Source organism: Squalius cephalus (genome assembly GCF_949319135.1).
Source record: "Squalius cephalus genome assembly, chromosome: 10".
Classification (NCBI taxonomy): Eukaryota; Metazoa; Chordata; class Actinopteri; order Cypriniformes; family Leuciscidae; genus Squalius; species Squalius cephalus.
The window spans coordinates 32,521,701-32,546,233 of record NC_137131.1 but is presented as its reverse complement, the minus strand read 5'-3'; the positions used below and the strand labels follow the sequence as shown (position 1 = coordinate 32,546,233).

The following is a 24,533-nucleotide window of genomic DNA, read 5'->3' as shown; positions in this document are numbered from 1 at the left end:
TGCCCTTGGGACTTTGGTGTTGGATCTCAGCACGCACGGCGTTTTACACTGTGTTCCCCATAGCGTAAGATACTTACGCAGTACGAGAGACCTCTCGTAAGAGAACATACTCGGTTACTAACGTAACCTCTATCCTCTAACCTCTAACAGCCTATCAAGCCATATTTATTAGGCCCGCGCCACGTGAGTTTCGGCGGGACGTGACGTAGTGAGCGCAAAGCGCCCCCATTGGATCTGACGTCACGGGGGCCTCTCTCGATAGGCTGCTGCAGTTGCCGTAGGGCAGCCAATAGGCACGTGAGCCGTCTTGCCTATACCGTTTTACATTATTTCTAAATTAAAGGATAATTTTTGGCTTCAGTATCTCGCGGAAAAGAGATTTCCCCATAGCGTAAGATACTTACGCAGTACTCGTTCCCTCTTCTAGAGAGAACCGAGGTTACGTTAGTAACCGAGTACGTTTTATTTTTCAGGTAACTTTGATTTAAGTTTTTGTTTTGTGAATACTGATCTATTTCATTTTTATATATTTTAGTTTTAATAATACAGTTTAGGAATGAACGGAACACATCCCAAACAGCTGAAAATAAGGAAAAATATTTCTATTTAAGCACACTTTTCTTGTAAGCAAGTGTAAACAACTGAATATTTGTATAGTTTACTTAGATTCAGCATATTTGTGCATTATAACAATAGCATTTGCAATGAGTTGCCATTTTCCCTTTTTAGCACAATCATTGAATTAACTGGTGCAGCACTTGGAGTGATGAACTTGGGGTCAAGAGCAGCATTAAAAGGTTTAAATGTTGTTGAATATCAAAGTTAAGTTTCTTATATTGATTATATGTTTGTCGTCCAAACCTCAATTCTTTGGAAACGCAGGGTTAAAGTCAGCTACTTCTAGCACAGGCTTCATTATAGATGGTACTCTTCTTTTCCAAACCTTGGGTCATAAATAATTTTGTACTCCTTGCTGTGCTCTAAAGTCACTTTCCTCTATTAGGTTTGTGGGATTTTATCCCTTTAATTTTAACACCACAAATCATATAATTGGCTGTGATAATGCATTTGCTTTCTCCATTTTCATAATTAAACTCAAAATAGTCCCACACAGGGCTGTGCTGTTTCCAACCAGCCATTATTTCCCTGTCTTCATTATCAGTATCCACTAACCTCACTTGCATCACACGCCACATCACCATCTGAAGTTCTTCACCTACAGCCACACAGGTCAGATTATTCCACTATGATGAGTAAGAGCTTAATGATTGCAAACTGTAAATGTTTGAATAATTATTCTTTAATTTCAGTTAGTGTTTTAACAATATTGTCATTTAGTTGTATTTTTCATTGACTTTGCTTAAGAACATGCATGTAAACACACTCATTGACACAACTAGATTTTTGCCCCTTACCCTGATTTTGCTCAGCATGTAAATACATTAATCTGTGTGTTCTGTTGGCTTATTGAGGTGTGCATGTGAAATGTAACAGGAAAGAATCTTTACTGCAGATTTAAGCACATCCAGACAGAGCGAGCATTTTGCAAAATGTCTTGAGTCTTTCTTGACCCAAGAAATTATTAAAATGTGTTCTCATCTTGTGCAGTCAAAGTAGAATTATTTACTGCTTATTTATTTAACATCACATCTCATGTAACAACTGGAATACTCAGAGTTAAATATACAAATTATTAGGTTTTGACGTTATTTGGTAAACATGGTTTACCTGCGTTACCAGGTTATTGGTTTGCATGTAAACCGGAACAACAGTTTAATTTAATTAGCTGATTTTTGGGAGTTATCAGCGTATTTGTGTCTATATAAACATGTTCAAAGATTAGAGACAAAGAGGTTTGCTTTACAGCATGCAGGCAAGACAGTACAAGCTTGACTAAAAGGTGTTAAGTGACTAACAAAGTTCACTGAGTAACCATAATATGGGCCTTGGCCCTTGGGGTAACAATGTTGCCCTACATCCTCACCCCAGTCCAACATGTATGAACTATAACTATACCATGAAAAATCCTGAAAAAACAAAACAAAACAAAAAAAACACCACCTCCACAAATTCCAAAGAGGTCCTTAAACCATTGCTTGCTCCCACCCCAAGTGCACTCGCCTCAACATTTCTCACATTGTTGGTGTTATCTCCAAGCTGCTGCGGGGAGCTAGAGAGTTTATTCTGGACATAGACACAGTAAGATTCTTGGCATTTGAGTTGCTGAGTAGCCCTGGGGGGGTGGCAGCCATACCCACTCTTGCAGAAAACTGGGGGATTAGTTTGCTCTATTTTAGTCCAACGGGTACCGCTTTTCCACAGCACTGTAGGAACAGCTCATAAGCAGTCCGTTTATTTTTGAGTCCCTCTGCCAGGTGCTGAGGGCTTTGTGAGGCCTATTTTTTCGGGTCACTGCAAATGGGAAGAGGGTCACCAGCCATTTCCCTCTTGATGAAGATGAGACCAATATATGAGGACCTTGCTCTTTTCTGTCAGCACTCTCAGTGCTTTTCATTGTGGCCAAAACTCTACAATGGGGGTTTTCCATGACCCATTTTTAACTTAAAAAATTCTCACAACCCCACCACTTAACTCTCATCCATGTCATATAATTAAGCTATACACTTTAAGATCTTACAGGCAAAAAAAAAAAAAAAAAAAAAAAAAAATCATTCTTAAGAATAACAAACAATTTCCATATTTACTATTTGTTTTTAAGCATGTTGTGCAATGAGTGCAACATTTGAAAGTTCACAGTATCAACTAATGCAAACAAGTGTACCAGAGTGTTAGCGACAGCTGGATCATTACGCTGGCTGCGACCGAAAGCTGAAAAATATTTCCTCCGCAGGCAGCATTCGGAGGTAGGAAGGCATTAAGCCACGTATGAATCTAATGATCATGTCACAGCCTGTCTACTGATATACTATTGATTTTTGAAGGCGGCATAGATGTATCCTTCGCTGTCTATCATATCCCATTATCCTGTGCATTTGAGTCTTTAACAGTTGAGAAAGTAGTTAAAAAAAGTAGTCTGAAAGTTGCTTTTGGTGGCCAGTTTGTGTGTAAATATACGTTTTGACCAATGCTTTGAACTTTTGATGTCATTTCTTGCAAGAAATTAGCACTGCAGTAATTTAATATTCGCTTAGTTATCACCAAAGCTCTATGTATTTTGTTAGATCATTAAACCTTTATGATCAGAAGCCTGTTTGAAATCAGTTTTGTGAGGTACCTTCATGTGAAAACGCCGCCTGCAAAGTCATTGCCTGATAAGGTAGCGCGGCAACAATTCAGCTGCTTCAGCTTTCGGATGCAGCCTTTAGAGTTTACCTTTTTGGCCAGGCCACCCTTGCATCCATTGTTTATCCCTTGTGCTTCCCCCCAGTCCAAGCTTTCATCAACATTAGACGGGTTTCTACTGTATGGGTTTCTACTGTTTCTACTAAATGCTATTTAGTATGCTAACAATTGCCATAATAAATCCATATACAGTACTGTGCAAAAGTCTTAGGCATGTTAATGTAAGACATGTACGACTTTTGCACAGTACTGTATGCTTGGAAAATACCAGAGACTGATTGAAGAATTTGAAGAAGACAAACCATATATGCTTATAATTGTGTTTTTATTTGGTTTCACGGTCCACCTGTCTTTTGCCTGTGCCTTTGTTTATACCGGATTTCTACATCTGCATATGTCATAAATTACATATACTTCGGTTGACTCATAAAACTCTTGTTTTCTGTCTGTGAGCTCCTTCTGTTGTTATGTTCGCTCATACATCCTCAAATTGCATAATCTCTTGGAACATTAATAAAAATGCTTATTCTTTTTAAATAAATGTGATGTAAACATATTTTTTATTAATATTTTTCTAAACGTGTAAGCCTTTGGAATTAAAAGCCTTAATGGGGCTGTTTTGTGCATTCCTGTGCAGTGCTCACAAATAAATGGAAGCATGGACGACTGAACAATTTTGCATGTGTGTTCTCTTTAATGATTGATTCAACTTTAGCATGATTGATGTGCACTCCTAAAACAAATAAATAAATTACTGTCACTGTAAAAAAAAATTATCGTAAATCATTGATGTTATATTGTAACAAAATTATACAAATATTGATGCTGGAGTCTTTAAGTAAAGACCAAACGTCATGTTCATTTTGCGATCTAGCTAGTTTTCAGTCAGCTAGCGCCATGCTGGTGAAATTCTGGGATTGTATGACATTTTCTATGGAGGTGTGTTAAGGGCAGGTTTTAGGGTAGCGCTTCAGGGCTACTGGCCCCACAGTGGAAACACAGCTTGATTTTGGCCTTGAGGTCCGAGGCTATTGGCCCTGCCCGGCACATTGTTAGCCCTGGCTCGCACTGTCCCGACATCGAAAAAAACGGCTAATGTCACTTTACTTGGAGGAGGGCTAGGGAGCTGCTTTTCCAGGCTTAACCCTCTGGGGACTAAGCTGTTTTTGGGGCCCTTGAGATGTTCTGACATGCCTTGACATTTGTGCTTTTTTCAGTTATTTATAAACATGTTAATGGCAAAGGTGTAAATTCACTCTATATAGCACAAACAGGGCTACCATAATATGCGAGCAACGTGTATGTAGATGTTTGTATTTTTAAGAGAATAATGTTTATGCGTGGTTATTGGAAAAAATTAAAATGAAAGTTGCTGAATTAAGACCACAAAACACATATTAAATATGTGTCCACAAGACTTTTGACTAATGGATGTTGTCCCTTTGAGTTCTAGCTTCAAAATTATGTGAAAATAGTCTTGCTTTATCGTTCACAAAAAAAAATACATTGATTTAAATGGTGTAAAACAGGTTTTGCTTGGAAAGCCAATATGCGAGGGGGAGGAGCAGTTTACACCTTAGATTACAATGCTGCCGTGCAAAGGCAAAAGACCGTAACTTCGTTTTTGGTCGAAAATTAGTTATTTATATTTTTGGCACATTCAAGACCTTCTTTATCATGTGGCTAAGTATCTTGAATCAATTCCGTTTTTTTTTCGAGAAAATAATGATTTGTCTTAACAGTAACTTCCAAAAGCCCATGAGAAACCAAGGCAGAACACCGTAACATCAGTTACCGCTCTTTGGCTTTGTTTTGGGACGTTCAAATTGAGTTACGGTGCTCTGCCTTTGTTTAGCCGCGCGTCAATATGAAGTTACTGTGCCGGTGTTCAATCAAATAATGCTACCTACCAGATTGTACGGTTATCTGCCTTTGTTTTAATGTCCATTAAAATTAAAATTACGGTGTAGCCTGTGTACTTTGTACAGCTGCCATCAGTCGCTCTAACTTATGATGTCCTCAGAGCTTTGTCCTGCACAAATGCGGTCAGAATATGGTCTGAAACCGCTCCATCGACAAACGTGCGATATCGATCGCGAAGGATTATGCAGAGTTGACAGAAAAACGTTACACATTGCCGTATCAGATGAATACAAGCAAGAATTAAAGTTTGGCAAACTAGCTGGCAGAGTGCCAAAACTTCGCCTTCAGCCCCGCCCTAAGCAACACATACGCAGTCGAGTCAACGCTGGACTAATAGGAGGTATTTTGTCATGTCAAATGTATTAATAATGCCATCAGAATGCAACCAAAGCACAGGATAGCAATAAGTAGATGGCTATCAATAATTGTAAATCATACAAAATAAATGCCATGATCACTAGATTTTATACTGTGTTACTATAATGATTTTGTTAATGGTGATCAGCAACTAAATATTGATAATGTGGAAGTTACTGCCTTTTGCCTTGGCATGACTTCTCACTTTTTGCTGACAATACAAAGGCAGAGTACAGTAACTTTAAAATAGTGGTCAAAAGTCAAGTTTGAGCTCAAATTTTTTTTATGTATATAATTTCCATTACTAAAACATCTATTTGCCAGATTTCCAGTGTCCTACCTATAATTAATTTGGCGGGACAACTAAAAATCTTTAAAGTCATTTTTCTCAGTTCCACACTCTAGCGACTTAAAGGGGGGGTGAAATGCTCATTTTCACTCAATCTCCTGTTAATCTTGAGTACCTATAGAGTAGTATTGCATCCTTCATATCTCCAAAACGTCTTTAGTTTTATTATATTTATAAGTTAAAGATTGGCTGTACCGAGTCTTTCCGGAAAAAACCGAGCGGCTGGGGGCGGGCCGTGTGGGCGGTGTGCTATAGCTGTGCTAACTGATCTAACAACAACACAGAGAGACATTTGAAGTAGTTTACTCACCGTGACTGCTCGATCCTTAAGCATTAGACGATCTGCAAATAAGTCGATCTGGGCTTTGTTTATAAAACAATCATCGTCGAAATGCAGGGAACAAAGAGTCGTGCACAACCTCCGTTGATGCTTCGAAAAAACAAACTCCATCCACTATTCCCTTAACGCTGGGTTCTTTGGGAATCTGTGCAGGGTTGTCTTGCCCTGCCAACCAAAAACCCACTTCTTTGGTGACATTGACTTCCCTAAAAGCCGAGCATAGCGCTTTGAGGTAACGTACTGCTTTCGCTCTCTTCTCTCTCTGGTCTGTGAGTGCGCGCGCGGCCGCGGAGAAGTGCCCTTAGGACCCATAAAAGGAAATTCCGCTCTATCTTACGTAAGACAGAGCCATACTCGAAAAAAACTTTCCGAAACTTGTGACAAACCGGAAGGACCAACGTACAACTTAACTTTTGAAACTTTGTCCATGTTTAGCATGGGAATCCAACTCTTTAACAGTGTAAAAAACTCAGTATGCATGAAACAGCATTTCACCCCCCCTTTAAGGTCTTTTGCCTTTGTAGGGCAGAATGTCCCACCCACTCTGCATAATGACTCTGCCTAATGAGCCATTCATTCAGGTGTGACACTGACTGAGCCACAATACAAGGACAAAAGATGTATTTAGAAGAAGACTTATATTGACCATTTAAGATTTCGCTTACATCTCTTTTGTAAATCTGTTTTGCTATTTTATTAAAAATGTTACAATTACAACAATAATTACAATTTCAACAATATTTCAAGTGTACTCTTTCTTTGTAAAAAAAAAAAAAAAAAAAAAGATTATAGGCCTACATTTTATCATATGTATTCATTAGTTTGAATATAGCCAACATTGGAACATCTAACATCTTAGTCTATGAATTTATTTTTGACAAAAATAGTATTTTTTTTTGCAGTTTAATATGTTGCTTATACAAATACATTTTATTTCAACATATTCCAGTCGATTTTTACTCATCTCAGTAGGCTATAGCAAAGCAGTTTATTCTTTCACACACAGACGCGCGATTCATATTTAGGCTAAACAGTCTTTACAAATATGTCCCCTTCATTCATCTCACAGAAAGGCGAGTCATATTATAGAAATGCGATTCATCTTTTTGCGGTTTACATAGGCCTACACTAACGTTATTCCATAACGTTATTCCACACGTGAGAAAAGAAAACAGCCTACCTCACTCCTCAGCGGAATCTGCTCCTCATATCAGGAAATTTTGCTCCTCATATCAGCACTGTTCTGAGGAAACTTTTCTCCATAAGGTAGGCTATAATGTCTCACTCGCGAGGAGTCGCGACGCGCTTTGTTTACAGCTGATGTGGGCGTTTCACAGCTCTGAAATAGTTCTCAGAATTTGCGTTTGAATAGCACGCGCTCTCCGGGGAGTGGTCACATTACTGTGAATTAGCTCGTAATGAGCTCGACAGGAGTCGCTCTCTTTTTATACAGATTACAGAAGCTGAGAATATTTGTTTTTTATATAAATGACTTCATTTAAAAGATGCGATCTCAAGCTTTATGCCCGTGGGTCTGTTTGCCTGTTTGACTGAATTTTCGCGGAGTTATAGATCATTTTCGAACGCGTTTCAAATGGGAGTTTACTGACAGAGAGAAGGCAGAAATCGCATCATGTTCATTTTTCTTTATTTGTCAAAAAGCAAAACACTTTATTTTTATTGTGAGTATACAGAAAAAAAATAGAAACTGAACAGGATCGAATGATGTATTACACGAAAATGAAAGATCAAAATTAACAGAGCATTTAGTGTTTATTTTCATTGCTAAAAAAAAAAAAAAAGCAAAACGCGCAGGCGCGTTTGTGGTCCCCAGAGGGTTAAGAAGGGCTGCACACCCAGGTACATTTGTGTGCAAAATGTTATGGCTCTCTACCAAAAACTAAAGGATGCCAGCTTGGCATTGCAGTTTTTTGGTCCATCTTATTGGTAAGGTCCTCAGTCTGGTGGTGGTGCGACTGCAATCCCTCCACTTGGTTCACCTGGTATCTTAGGTCTCCTGCATCATATCTATTTGTCTCAGTCCAATTTCTCCCATTGTCTATTTCTTTCCTCCATACCCCATTTTGTAGAAGCTTTCCAGTGTAAACCTTAAGAAGGGTGCTGGATTCCAAGCGCAGGAGTGGAGGGAATACCAGTATCTTTTGGACCTTTGAGGGGTACAGCATTAAATGTCACCGTCAAGAGCCATCCGTAACTGGTCACTTATCCATGGGTTCCATAGTTCCATACTGTTAAGACTCAGCTGATCTATGGGCTTTCTCTGCTTGTCCTGTTTGTCTAAGTAAGCTACTCGGTATTCTTTTTGTGTTTGCTTTTGTTTTCCTTTCTTAGTTACTGATTGTTACCTGCTGCACCTGTTCCTCATTTCCTCCCCTATAATTCTCCCTTTGACTACTGTGTTGTGCTGGACTGGACTGTCTTAAGCCCAATTTATACTTCTGCGTCGAACTTATGCCGTAGCTACGTAGTAGGCTGTGTGTAGCGCGCGTACCCTTCGGCGTACCCTGACGTGCACCTCTCCAAAAATGTAACAACGCGTCAACTCTACGTGGACGCAAGCGCTGTGATTGGTCTGCTAGGACCGCTCCCTCAAGTTTCACATGCTCCCTCTGCGCGCGTCAACGCAGACTACGACGCAGAAGTATAATGAAAACCAACGCGTTGCCTACAGCGTAGAGGCTCCGCCGTAGGTCCGACGCAGAAGTATAAATTGGGCTTTAAATGGTAAATGGTAAATGGACTGCATTTATATAGCGCTTTCACAGACCCAATGGCCACCAAAGCGCTTTACAATATTGCCTCACATTCACTCACTCATTCATACACCGACGGCGGTGTCAGCCATGCAAGGCGATCCAGCTCGTCGGGAGCAGCTGGGGTTAGGTGTCTTGCTCAAGGACACCTCGACACTTGGTCAGGTGGAACCGGGGATTGAACCACCAACCTTCCGGTTTGTAGACAATCTACATGAACCACTGAGCCACTGCCGCCCCTGTGCCATTTTAAAGCCATTTTACCTTGCCAGTCCAGCATTTATTGTTCTGTACTACCTGTATGTTTGCCTGTTACCATTCTCTGTTTGACTCTGCCCTGTCCATACCTTAATGAACCCTGACAGCATTGCTCATTTATGAATGAATGGATGAATTGTTTGAACTCTAATGTGAATGTGAAAAATGTGAATTTGGTAGGTCAGTATTATTTTCAAAAAGCTTAACAAAAGTATACATTTCTTCATCAGTAAATCATTTTTGATTTTAAATGAACAATGTGTTTCTTAAACTGATAATTTTACATAATGTTACTCGGAACTTGTAAGTATTATTAATATAGTTGTTTTATTAGTTTATATTTATTATTGTTAAAATTATCTATTCAAGTCAGTTCACTCTGCATTCATTGACTGTTTTATTTAGAAGTGGGGACTCCCTGTCCTAGAGGTGCTATTTGTGACATTCCAATTTTTTCCCCATTTATTGTAATATTGGCCATCTTAACTATATACTGTCGCTGGAGTCTGCACATTCTTAAATGAGTTAAGTAATTCTGATTTTATGGTATCCACCCATCTATTCATCCATCTATCCATTTTCTGAAACGTTTTTCCTATGTATAAGGTTGCGGAGATGTTGGAGCCTGTCCCAGGGTCTTGCAGGGAAATACAGAGCAGTTGGTCTACCAAGAACCTAAACAAGAAGGATAAGGACTCCTGAAGTCCAAAGAGACATACAGTATAGAGCAATGGCAGACCACTTGCATGCTCCCAATCTCCCTTCAAACTGTTTAGATTACAAATTTCATGGAATACAATATTGCTTAACTTGTCAAAATTTACTGTAATAGCACATTAATTACAATATTTCAAATGTGTGTTTCAAATGGCAATTTTAAATGGCATTCTGGTGCTAAATGCAGCTATGATTCACAGGAATTGTAAGTTTTCCTCTCTTTCACCAGAAAACCTTCCGGCACAACAGGATTTGGAGAACACTTGTGTAGGGCTTCAAAGTACCAAGATCAATATTCTCTGTGAATGTTCAGTATTTTAAACAAAAACAATGGATTCCTATGGACCTATTCACACTGGGCACGGACATTATAGTGTATGCATATGTATGCTACAACAGTGCTTATTTTCCTATCTCATAAAGAAAGTGGTAAACTGTCCTTTTGATGTTTTCTCTCGCTGTTCTCCCTTCATTTCATCTAATATTTAATATTTTTGATAATGTTATAATTAAGGTAATGGGAAACTGTCCCATATTTTGAGACAAAACAAAAACTTGTTTGTGATGTTCAGTTTAGTTCAAGATGATTAAATCAATAGTTTTAATAACTGTCAAATATGTGAAAGGGTAGAATTTGAGTCAAGAAAATATCAAATAATAAACGTGTTTTTATAAAAGAAAATTTGTTTATCATTTGCTAAAGGGATACTTTTTAAGTATACATAAATGTTGTTTACATATATCTTGCTGTTTGGAGCTATGTATTTGCATGTGATGCCATTTTTGCTGTATCACTATCAACCATGTATCTACACCAGTGATTCTTAAACTTCTAAATACCACCTAGACACCAACTAAAGACCTTAGTCAGGGTAGATTGCATTTTACATGGGTGAAAGTATGAGGGATATTACACAGACTTACAGTCTTTATAATGGCACTGTAGGCACTGTTACATATAATTTTCAAAACTCAACTGTTTTATGGAACTTTTGTCAACTGAAAGTTTTTTTTGTTGTTGAAAAATGTTTAATCATCTAAATAATTGCCATGTTGTTAAACAACAATACACCTACTGTCCCCCTGAAGCAAGGTGTCCTCCTGGGATCCGTTCTTGGGCCATTATTATTCATAATATACATAACCTCTTGGTCAGATCTTCTACCGTCAGGGTTTTAATTATAATTTTTACGCTGATGACATTCAATTATATACTATCTGTACACCTGGTCTATCTGTCACAACTGACAAAATCTCTGCTTGATTGCATGAAATAAAAGATTGGCTTCATTTAAATTTTCTAAAACTTAACATGGACAAAAGTGAGATTATTTTTACTGGACCTCCGTCACTCACTAGCAAAATTCCTACCAACTTCACCTGTGAGATTGCTGGCTCTCACATCAAACCGTCTAGTACTGTTAATAATCTTGGTGTAATCTTTGACACCTCTCTCTCTTTCCAGGCTCATATTAATTCTATCACTGAATCAGCATTCGTTCATCTATGTCGCATCGCCCAGCTCCGTCCCTTCATCAGTATCAAAGACGCTGAACCTGTCATCTATGCATTTGTCACATGACGTCTTGATTACTGTAATGCCCTTTTCATTGGCCTATCTGCTAGCTCCATTTCCAAATTGCAATACATTCAAAACTCTAGAAAACTCTTCTGCTGCTAGAATACTTACCCACACCAAACGTTCTGCCCATATCAACCCAATTTTGTACAATCTTCCTGGCTTCCAGTGGCTTATCGTATTAAATTCAAAATCCTCAGTTTTTGAATGCTCAGTTTTAAATCTCTGCACAGCTTGGCTCCCCCCTATCTCTGTAACCTGCTCTACCCCTACACCCCGGCTCGCTCTTTACGATCCTCTGACTCTAGCCTTCTCGTTGTCCCTCGGCATCGCCTAACTTTAATAGGGGGCAGATCATTCAGTGTTGTTGCACCCAAACTATGGAACTCTCTCCCTCGATCACCCTGTTGTGTTAATACTATTTCTGAATTTAAAACTATGCTCAAAACTCACTTATTTTCTGAATGTTACCATTCTTAAGTTGTACTACATATCATTGTGTCTGATTGTATGCTGCCCCATCTACCTAAGTCTCCTTTACTGTACTTTTACTCTCATCTACCTACTGTTGTTTTGTTTGTTGTCAATGTCCCTTGCCATTATTGTTGCTTGTTCATTGTAAACCGTCCTTGAGCCCTGGAAAGGCGCTATACAGTATAAATAAAACTTATTATTATTATTATTATTATTATTATTATTATTATTATTATTATTATTATACAATCCATTAAACACACTGTACTTCTGTCCATCACAGCCTCTTGACTGGCCTTTGCAGACATATGGAGAAGCCTATTAATAGTAGCACAAGCAAACAAGCACACATTCACCACAATCAAAACATTTAGAAGCTTTGCAACTGAATTCAAACTAATTATTTTGCAAATGATTCCAAAGTTTGCAATCAAATTCAATCACACGAATAAATAATAATTTAGGAATTTGGCCAGCGTAGTCTAAAAAATTATCTTGTGTGTTTAGAAACATTTCGAACTGTCCTGTCCTGTTCAAGCTTCATTATCAAAATTAAATATAATTTTCATTATTTTTCTTTTTCATTATTAAAGCCGTTTCACTTGAATATACGCCACAATAGGGAAAAAAAGACAATTGCAACTTCCATTTCATACAAACTTTAAGAGAATTAAGGGCAACCAATGGGCAACTTAAAAAGAAATCAGGTATTAGAAATATAAACACACACCTGAAGGCACTTTCATACAACTGGTTGTGAACTTACCACAGTTTGAAAACCACTGATCTCTATTATTTCACTAGATTGAAATTAAATACACTGGGGGCCTTACATCCAAGCAACAAAAGTGCTGGAGCCCAAATGCCACCCTTTACTCAGATATACATCCATCCGTCCACCCAGGGCTTGACATTAAAGGGTTAGTTCACCCAAAAATGAAAATTCTGTCAGTAATTACTCACCCACATGTTGTTCCAACCCCGTAAGACTTTCGTTCATCTCCGGAACACAAATTAAGATATGTCTGATTAAATCTGAGAGCTGGATCACTCCTCCATAGGCTTCTATGGGATCGAAACTTGCCGGCCCAGAAAGTTAGAAAAGACAATGTTTAAAATAGTCCAAGTGACTACAGTGGCTCGCCTCAACCATAAGTTTATCAAGCGACGAGAATACTTTTTGTGCGCAAAAACCCCCCCAAAAATGACGGCTTTTTTCAACTACTAATTTCTTCTGTGTGGGCCTCTGAGTGAGTTCACGTAGTGTAACAGCGCAGCGCTTCTGTGTTGTATGTCACACGCATCACACACATGACCAGCGTCAGCCAATAGTGAGCCTACGTGGTGACGTACAACACAGAAGCGCTGCGCTGTTACACTACGTGAACTCACATCAGATCACATTGTCGCTTGATAAACTTATGGTTGAGCCACTGTAGTCACTTGGACTATTTTAAACATTGTCTTTTCTAACTTTCTCGGCCGGCAAGTTTCGATCCCATAGAAGCCAATGGAGGAGTGATCCAGCTCTCAGATTTAATCAAAAAATATCCTAATTTGTGTTCCGAAGATGAACAAAAGTCTTACGGGGTTGTAACAACATGAGGGTGAGTAATTACTGACAGAATTTTCATTTTTGGGTGAACTAACCCTTTAACACCCACCAACGCGCCAAATGTGGGTGGATTTCAGCAGTGGCGTGTCACATCCACTAGCCACTCTGGCAGGCTAAATTTTATATTAAATTAAATAAATACTAGTGCAAAGTGCCCGTGCAAAATCAGTTTTTGTGTGTGTTTTTAGTAATTGTTGATTCGATGTGTTTGAGTGCTCATTGTTACAATTACACAGCAAAAGTTCAGTGACATTTTTATTTGTGCATGGTAGAAAGCAAATACTGATGCTGACATAATGACATACAATAAATATGGAAAATTGAACTACACGATTGAGGGAGCAGGCTACACAGTGAACTCCGAGAAAACGCTACGCTTGAGCAAACATTTTGTGAATAGGCTACTACAAATGATGGCCGTGAAAGAGACTGTGAACGAATTGAATAGGATATGTTTAGTTGGTGAATAGCATAGGCTACTATTACACAGTAGCGATAACGTTAAGCGCACCAGAATAAAATATAATATTCAGAAATAAACAGTGTAGCTGACTTACAGATTCAGTTAACATCCACAAATGAATAAGCGCGACGATTCAGGGAGCAGGCTACACAGTGAACTCCAACCCTCTCTGTCTCTAGTCCTGCGCTGTGCACACTCAGTGTCAGTGTGAGAGGGGTAGTGGCCTACGCTGTGCTCACTCAGTGTGCAGTGTGAGAGGGAGAGTGGCCAGCTGTGCTCACTCAGTGTGAGAGGGGGAGTGGCCTCTGGTCCTGCGCTGTGCTCACTCAGTGTGCAGTGTGAGAGGGGGAGTGGCCAGCTGTGCTCACTCAGTGTCATTGTGAGAGGGGGAGTGGCCTGCGCTGTGCTCACTCAGTGTCAGTGTGAGAGGGGGAGTGGCCTGCGCTGTGCTCACTCAGTGTCAGTGTGAGAGGGGGAGTGGCCTCTGGTCCTGCACTGTGCTCACTCAGTGTGCAGTTTGAGAGGGGGAGTGGCCAGCGGCTAGAGCGGCAAAAGCCGATGTGTGCTTCTTTTACCGATATACTTAACTATATCTTTTGCATTTCTAATCCAAACAACGCCAAACTTGGCACTGCACTTACTCATGCCCGTAGCAAGACACCTGTCATGTTTGAAATCCATCGGACTTACGGTTCGAGAGATATGCGAATAACAGACATACAGACAGACATACAGACAGACACACAGACAGACAGACGTTTCTGTAATTTATAGATAGACTAGTGCAAAATGCCCGTGCAAAATCAGTTTTTGTGTGTTTTTAGTAATTGTTGGTTTGGTGTGTTTGAATGCTCATTGTTAAAATTACACAGCAAAAGTTTGCGTGACATTTGTATTTGTGCATGGTAGAAAGCACACAGTAAACTCAGAAAAAAAGCTATGCTTGAGCATACAGTTTGTGAATAGGCTACAGGCTACTACAAATGATGCCCGTGAAAGAGACTGTGAACACATTGAATAGGATATGTTTAGTTGGTGAATAGCATAGGCTACTATTACTCAGTAGCGATAATGTTAAGTGGAGTGGCCAGAGGCTAGAGCGGCAAAAGCCAGTGTGTGCTTCTTTTACCTATATATATTTAACGATATCTTTTGCATTTCTAATCCAAACAATGTCAAACTTGGCACTGCACTAACTCATGCCCGTAGCAAGACACCTGTCAAGTTTGAAATCCATCGGACTAACGGTTCGAGAGATATGCGAAACACACACACACACAAATAACACACACACACACACAGACAGAAAGACGTTCCCGTAATTTATTCAGTTAACATCCACAAATGAATAAGCGCGACGATCCCTGAATCTACAGGCTACACAGTGAACTTGACGATTCAGGGAGCAGGCTACACAGTGAACTCCGAAAAAATGGTAGGCTACGCTTGAGCAAACAGTTTGTGAATAGGTTACTACAAATGATGGCAGTGAATAAAATATAATATTCAGAAGTAAACAGTGTAGCTGACAGAGTTTTTATGTCAGAATGTTTATTTTAAAACCACAACCTTCTTGGGGCTTATTTGACCCATATATTTAATGATATCTTTGGCAGTTCTAATCCAAACAACGTCAAACTTGGCACTGCACTTACTCGTGCCCGTAGCGAGACACCTGTCAAATTTGAAATCCATCGGACTAACGGTTCGACATATATGCGAATAACAGACACACACACAGACAGACACACTGACAGACAGACAGACGTTTCTGTAATTTATAGATAGATATTTCAGAGGGAAGCATGGCGCTTTTTTTTTTACATGCATGCAGGTTATGTGTTTCTTCCAGTGTTTCAGAGTGGCTCCACAGTAAATGCTGCTCTACAACTCTGTCTCTGCATGTGTTGTTTGTTTGGGTTTCCAATAACGTGCTTTTAACCTTTTGATGCACAACATGGGTCTAAAAAGACCCGACTGAGTTTTCATTTTCTATATCTTTGCAAGAAATGAATTTCATCATTCAGTATTCCAGGTATTCCTCAATTAACTTGTTTTAGATCATTAAAAATCCTAATTGAAATTTTTCATTTCTTTCTTTTCGAATAAAAATTTTTATATTCGTTTTTGTATCGTAACCCTTCTAATGCGCAACATGGGTCTAAAAAGACCCGTATTCATTTCCTATGTTATTTCAGTGATGGCTGAGTGTTTCTTTGCTGAATCTTTAAAATATATGTATTTTATCATTTGTTATTCCAGGTATTCATTAAATATCTTGTTTTTGATTTCCACAAATCATTATGTTTATGTTTCCTTTCTTACTTTATAAACAAACACAGTTTTTGTATTTCTACATTTTTTTTACATACATGGGTCTAAAAAGACCCGTATTCATTTCCTATGTTATTTCAGTGATGGCTGAGTGTTTCTTTGCTGAATCTTTAAAAGATATGTTTTTTTTTTCTTCTTCTTCTTATTCCAGGTATTCATTAAATATTTTGTTTTTGATTTCCACAAATCATTATGTTAATGTTTCCTTTCTTACTTTATAAACAAACACAGTTTATTTTATTTCTACATCAATTTTACATACATGGGTCAAAAATGACCCATATATAAACCTTTGATATTTGCACATTTTTGCAAGTAGGAAAATTTACTGCAGAATACTATTCACCTGCCACACATTTCACAACTCAACACGGCTGCTTTTGTATATTTGATATATTTGTATATTTGATATATTTGAATATTAGGCTATGGTTACCTTGACCTTGTAATCCTAGTGAGAAATTACTTGTGAGAAGGAGAAACATGTCCAATATTAGCTAGCTAGCTGGTGACATATTCTAGCTAGCTAATGTTAGCTACACTAAAAAAAGATTGTATTTTAAAGCTTATTTACATGTAGAAGGCCTAACAGTTCATAATCCTTCATATGCTGAAATGATTCAATGTTTTAAGAGTTTAGGTGTCATTTGTCATTTGTGAGGCAGGTAAGCACTAAGATGGCAATTTGAGATGCCGCTGTACCAGTGTGATTTTATTTTGTTTGTTGTATTTTCTTTTATTTGATCACATTCACCACAATTCAATACAGTTACACAGTTCAATTTCAGTGTTATCAGTTATCTGTGATATGTGAATGCCAGAGGTGTATAGTCCAGGGGTCAGAAAGTAAAAGTCCTGCCATATGTTTATTCCACCCATGACTTCAGACAGCTGATTTCACTAATTAGTTCTACCTACTGGCTGAAAAACTGCTAATTAGGTGGTGTAATTAGGCTAATTCAGGTGATTGGAACAAAATACTGAGGAGGACTTTTACTTTCTGAACCTGGACTTTACACCTCTGGTGAATGCTATGTGAGACAAAGTGGCAAATAAACATTTCAAGTGTTAAATGTGTTGTCTAATGACTGCTAAAATTATTAATTTGACAAAATGTTGTCTTTATTCTTTTGTTTTATCATGCTTGATAGTAAATTTGATATAGTAACACAAAACCTAGAAAAAATTAAATAATATTTTTTGGTAATTGAAAACAAGAAATTTGTAATATTTATAAATCATGGAATTTACAGATCAAAGAATATTAAATGCTTAAATAAATTGATCTCAAAAGATAAAAAAAAGAAAGAAAAAAAGTCCAGCCATGCATGAAATAACATAGGAAATTAATACGGGTCTTTTTAGACCCATGTTGTGCATTAGAAGGGGTTTCCATAGCTTGCGCATCAAATGGTTAAAGCATATACAGTCTGATGCGTTTTGTGTTCAATAGCGAAGTGTTGCACTGATATTATCTTAGCAGCTTGGTTAACAAACTACATGTCTCTGCATACTGTATGCTGTGAGTTTGGGTTGCTAATAAGGTTCATCTGGGAAAGCAGTGTAATTTCACCAGATCTGTAACGTAAATTATATAAACCTACACCAAAACAGGAGAATACATCGATATGTTTCTAAATATGCGAAATTGTTGTTCATCGTGATTTCAAAATAAAAGTTTAAACCTCTGCTCTGTGTTTTGATTTCCACATTTTCTTGTTCAAGCTGTAGTATTGTATGGTAAATAAGTGGCCAAATATTAAAGATTAAGTGGACATTTGGATTAAATGTTTGGACAATATTAAACAAGGATTTGATCAGTCTGTAAAGTGTAACAACAACAATCACTAGGCCATGGTGCCTCTGCACGCATTTGTAATAATACATAACATACATACATTGATTATGTTTATAATGTATATGGCATTATGTTTTTAAAAGGGTTGTTCAATAAAAAAACAAATGATTACTTCATTTTGATATTTTATTTGAACCTATTATTATTGCCTCATTGTTATAATAGCTTATAGCCTCCCATAACACATGATGTACACGTTACATCATATGAAGAATGGCATCTACGCTGATATTAGTCTCTGTGTTTTTCCAGAGGTTTACCATACTCAGCCGATCAGGGCCGTATCCAGATCAGATGGAGGACCTGCGCCTAGACACGACCACAATGCAGCCCTGAAGTGTTAGCAGAGACCGTGTCAGCTAGACTATCCCCTGCGAAAGCCTCACAACATCACAATGTGTTGACATGACAAAAAAAAAAAAAAAGTTTTCCTCTGTACAGAGGAAAACGTTATCAAAATGATTCCCGTTCACACGCATCCGCGGAAACGACTAAAAACACTGCATTATGCATGCCTAATGAACAGCCAGAACGCATTAAAAGTTTTCTGTTTTCAGTTCAAAACGGTGTTGTGTTACCCCTAAGTTAATAACTAATGATTTTTACAACGGAAATGAATCAATTAAAAACTTACTTAAGCAGAACAATGACTTTCTTCTAGAGCTGCTGTGCAGCCATAACAATCTTTGTGGCATAAATTTCCTATTATCATATCACTGTAAAACTGCTTTGAAACAATCAAACAATCAATGATACAAATGTATTGTAAAAAGCGCTATATAAATGAAGGTGACTTGACTTGACTATAGTATATGTATTTTAAGTCATAAAGGCTATTGTTCATTAGGTATATTTTTATAATCGCAAAAAATATAATTGATTACACGATTAATCGTTGAGATAATCGACTGATTACTCGATTACCAAAGTAATAGTTATTGACAGCCCTATATTAGTTAAACCATTTTACATTTCACCATTTTGTCACTTTCAGTTGAATAAATGAATATTTTTCCAGTTATATATTTCATCATTGAAGATTTCTTTCAAATAGTGTTAAAATAACGTTGCGTCTCGTGAGCTAAGTGAATCAGCACCCCCAATAAAACAATTTCCCAATAACAAAATTGTGGAAATTGTGAAAATGCTGAGTGGCTAGCAACTTATGAAAACCACTAGCCACAGCTGCTGGCGAGCAAAAACGTTAATGGCCATTCCTGCATCCACCACTAAGTGGTGCTATAATAATTAAATTGACGTTTTTGCTATAAACTCCAGAATCAAAATTGCTTTCCTTTCCTCTTCCAATATTATATTATATTATATTATATTATATTATATTATATTATATTATATTATATTATATTATATTATATTATATTATATTTGCCCTTCTGAATTTTCTGGAACATCTATTGATTTGTTTGTCGAAATTTCATACAGCCTAGTCATCATCTCACCAAAAGTTAACAGAAGAATTCTGATTCGTAAAATTGATTCACAAACCTCCTGTGGACACAATTCACTGAGTGGTACGGTACGGTACAGTACAGTACGGTACGGTTCGGGTCGGTAAACCATGCTAACGTTTCCACTGCCAACAGTACCCTTGAGGCAACGCGTATTGATTATATTCACTGCATGTAACGTTAGCCTATTTATAACATATGGGCGTTTCTTCAACTAGGGGCACTTTTAGGCTTGTGAAGTTGAATAAAAAAAACTTGTTCAAAAGTCACGTAACACAGTCTCATAAGTTTAAATAATTTGTCTAGTTTTAAGGTCTGTAAGAGGACAAACTTAGATTATAAGAGAAATTGTTAATATTTTACATTTTTTCCGACCTGCAATGAACAAATGTCATTTCCACCACATCTCTATATACAGCTGTTATTTAAATACAGAATAACTTATGCCACTCAAGAATTGTCTAAGATCATTTTTGTAACTAGTTTTTATCAGTTTTTCCACAATGTACAAAAATTATACATTTGTCAATGAGATAAATTAACTGCCCTAAGGACCAAATGGTGAACTGTACACCTGTCACACTCTGAAATTTAATATTGGTTAGGGCAAGAGCTTATTAGAAAATAAATAACTTGAATTTGTATATTAAGTAGAGCATGATCTCGTAAATTGTGGATACATTTTTAATGTGTGATGAGAACTTTTTAAATGCTTTTAAAAAATGTGTGTGGTGATGGAAATGACAGGGTGGTGGTGGAAATGACAATGAATTAACGTGAATGTAGAGAAACAGTAATATTTAGAGAAATATTTATTTGAAAAACTCTTAAACTCATCACACTCAGTAAACTCAATTCACAACGTCAATCTACTCTTGCAATCCATTACAATTGTAATTTGTAATCATAAATGTAATTTCCACCACATGCTGTCATTTCCACCTCAGAGGGCAGTGTGGTGGAAATGACATTTCTGTAGTTTTTTGTGAAAAAAGGGAAGATAGCTTCACTGATAAGCTTTGAATTAATACTCAGCATTTCATGCATGCAAAATACTCTTATTTAACTTATTTTTTTTTACTTTTTAAAAACACCCTTGAAGGTACAGCATGTTTCCACCACATGCTGTCATTTCCACCACAGAGGGCAGTGTGGTGGAAATGACTGTGGTGGAAATGACATTTCTGTAGTTTTTTGTGAAAAAATGGAAGATAGCTTCACTGATTAGCTTTTAATTAATACTTAGCATTTTGTGTATGTAAAATACTCTTATTTAACTTAAAATTTTTAACTTTTTAAAACACCCTTGAAGGTACAGCATGTTTGGAAATGACGCAGAATAAATATATTAACTGATCAAGCAATATTTACCTTGATTTTTCTTATTTTGTTCTTGATGAAAATTTAAAATTGCCTCCATGTCCCACATGTGCTCTGATGTCTCTTAACATTTCCATAGAAACCACCTAAACAATCTTTCACACAAACTTTTTAAAGGGACATTACAGTGTTGTGGTGGAAATGACACCAATACTGTGCGACAGCTATATTTTGTATAAAAAGTAATATTGATGGTGGTCTCACATTAAATAGTATAATGTATTTTAATTATTTTACTAGTGCTTAATTTAGGTATATTAATAGTTACCAGATAAGTCATACTTTTAAACTGTATTTTCATTGTTGAAGTTAAAAAGTCTGGGTGTGCGACAAGGAGAAAACAGTGATTTTGACACCTATAAGGAGGTTGAAAAGTATGAAAAAATCATAATAGAAAGGTAGTAAAAAGTTTTTAAAGTTTGAAAAAGGAAGATGATTTTGTCCAAAATTGTATGTATTTTTAAAAATATGACCAAAGTACATAAAAGTGCCCATAGTCTAAGAATCACCCATATATATATATATATATATATATATATATATATATATATATATATATATATATATATAACACAACCCTGCCTCTTTTCGTTTAAATTTTAAAAATATTAAACTTATTAATATGGTTCAGGCAATATGTGCATTTGTACTGTCATCTTCAGTGTAATAAAATAAAAAATTACAAAACTAAACCCTGTCTCTTTTTGTTAAATTTCAGTTTTATCAATAGCCATTATAAAAGTAAAAGGTACAAGAAGCTATACAATAAGAAATAAAGCAAACAATTCAGTCAAACATACAAAGTCAGCGCTCTAGTCTAACAACGGTAAAGTTAAATAGCCTAACGTTAAATACAAAGTTATGAAATTTCACTTAGCCCTCAGTTCGGCCAGGGAACAAATTATAGATTTACAAGACCAAAGATCACCGGTTAGGTCTACGTCACGACGAATTATATCTCATGTTTAACCACTACAGAGACGTCAGAGTCAGCGGCAAACGTCAGAAGGACCAGCCGAGGAAAGGCTGTTCCAGGCGGGGTACATGAGCGCCGAGCGCCCGGTGATTGCATGGATCTCAAGTTTTCATAAATCTTTATAAATAAACCACAGATTTGAGCTTTAAACAACTACATTCTCGCCTGAAAAACTCTTAAAATTACATTTCGTGACACGGTAACAGTAGTATTATATTAAACTGTATATTAAAAAATGGGCTTCTTATATTGTCATTCCCCTTGTAGCATGCGCAAGTGACGATTCTCTGTCAACCAATCAACGTCCTGCAGTGAGTCTAGCTCCACCTTTTAGTACCGTACCACTGTGCTAGGTACCCCAACGGAAGGGTACCCAAAAAGTGGTACGGTACGGTTCGGCATTTTGGTACCATTCACAACTTTTGATAGTGGAAACGCAAATAAATGTGTACCGTTCCATACCGTACCGTACCGTACCGCTCAGTGGAAACAAGCCAATAGCCTAACACTCACTCGAGCACGCCTGAATGTCATCATTCTGGATATTTATCTACTTATGTAGGCTAATTATAGACGTGCATTACTGAATAAGCTATGCAGTAGCCTAAGTGTTCAAATATTAGGACAACGCATTTTTTTAAACAATTTTTTGTGTGCCACCTTATTATTTTTACTGGACTCATGGCCATCCCATTAAAAATATCCTCAAGGCGCGACTGCTTGTTCTGCGTCGAGACCCGTAGCCTACTCCTGTTCTGCTTGCTCAGACCCATCTTCTCTATCTCTCTCTTTCACACACACGCGCAAAAACACACAATGATAAATTTACTGCAGGAAAGGGTCAAAGCGCAAACTCCGTCTTGCTATCACTGTTGCATTCCATACTCCCCAGTTCTCTAGAAACTCCCCTTTCTTTCTTTCTTTCTTTCTTTCTTTCTTTCTTTCTTTCTTTTAGAGAGATAAAACAAGAACACATTGCAATGTTACAACAGGTGCATATTTAACAGGCTGTTAAAATGTGTAGTGTTTGAGTTCGAACCAATTAATCAAATATCGATTAGGCCTACTGCACTATGTGCCACGGGAGCATACTGCTTACAGCAAACAAATAAAAATAATAATTAACAATCTGTTTCTGTCACAAGTATCGGGGCATATAAATGGCATTTTAGTAAAGATTTGATTTTTTTTCCTCTACAAATCTGTAGGTTTTCATCAATTATAAAATTGTTCAGGAGCAACTAGTCTAATTTTAATGGGACACCTTTATAAGCCCAAGATGTATTGTTCCAAGAGGTTATTGCAGCATATTATAATTGTGCACCCATCAAATCACTTACCGCTGACTTCCCGAGGCTCTGCGCTTCCTGTGGGCTCAGTGTCTACTTTACGTCCACATCTCCCGAGCCCTTGAACCAGCTGCTCCAGGGGCAACTCCAAATCCGGCTTGGGATAACACCGCAGACCACTGGAACATCTCGGTGTGTAAACGCCGCACAGCTCGCCCTCTTGCCGGGCACACACCGGACAGCAGCCGCAGCCCGGCTCGCGCACAATCTCCGCGCACGGCTCCGTGATCATCGGGCAAGCCGCCTGGCGCTCTGCGGTGCAACTCGGACAACGGAACACCATTTCTGATCCAGCGGCGCCGTGAAAAGTCACCAGTGCCAGCAGCAAGCTGCAACTCACGTAGAACAACATCGTGTCCACGATGTAGAAACCCTGCAAATCGGAGGACTAAACTTGTGCAGGTAAGAAGTGCACGCGGACAGGTGAAGGCTAACTGGGGCTGCTGCGCGGGCTCCTATCAGTGTTCATATGCCGCTGACATCATAGGAGATGACAGGCGGGCTAGCAGCTTTGTCAAACAAATCCTCAAAAGGGCTACAGAGCCTTAATTGGGTCTGTATTCTGTTAGGCCAAGGTCCTGTCTCAGTTTTAAAACAGATATTTTAGAATATACATTTTTAATCGTAACGTTTTGATGCATGTTGTTTATACTTTCATATAGCACTTTTATTTAACCTTAAATTGCAGCTGGAACAAGAAAGTCATGATTAGCTCCAACAGACGTTAAGAATTCCTGAGCTAAGCTAAACCAGCAGGTTCTTGATATATTAAACGGCTTAATTAAATGAAATTCTTGGTGAAAATTACCCTCACGTGGAATTCAAGTTAATAAAGTTCTTTATTTTCAACTGGGGGGAGCCTATCCTCCTCCAACAAGGCACACACAGCAAATGTGTGAAATATTATCTCCACTGTAAAAAAATAAATAAAAATAAATAAAATCATGATTTATCACAACATTTTTTATTTTGCCAAATCAACTTAGATTAGATAAATTGTGTGGTTCAGACAACA

The 24,533-nt window shown here is 37.7% G+C and overlaps 1 protein-coding gene across 1 annotated transcript in view; it reads right to left on the bottom strand.

Moving 5' to 3' along the window:
* Positions 1 to 24,049, bottom strand: part of igfbp2a (insulin-like growth factor binding protein 2a) — a 50,897-nt gene extending 26,848 nt beyond the window's left edge. The window contains exon 1 of the mRNA XM_079883321.1: positions 23,510 to 24,049. Within this exon, the coding sequence (XP_079739447.1) occupies positions 23,510 to 23,870 (361 nt within the window). The 5' untranslated portion in view covers positions 23,871 to 24,049. The remainder of the gene's footprint in view (positions 1 to 23,509) is intronic.
* Positions 24,050 to 24,533: the final 484 nt, after the last annotated feature.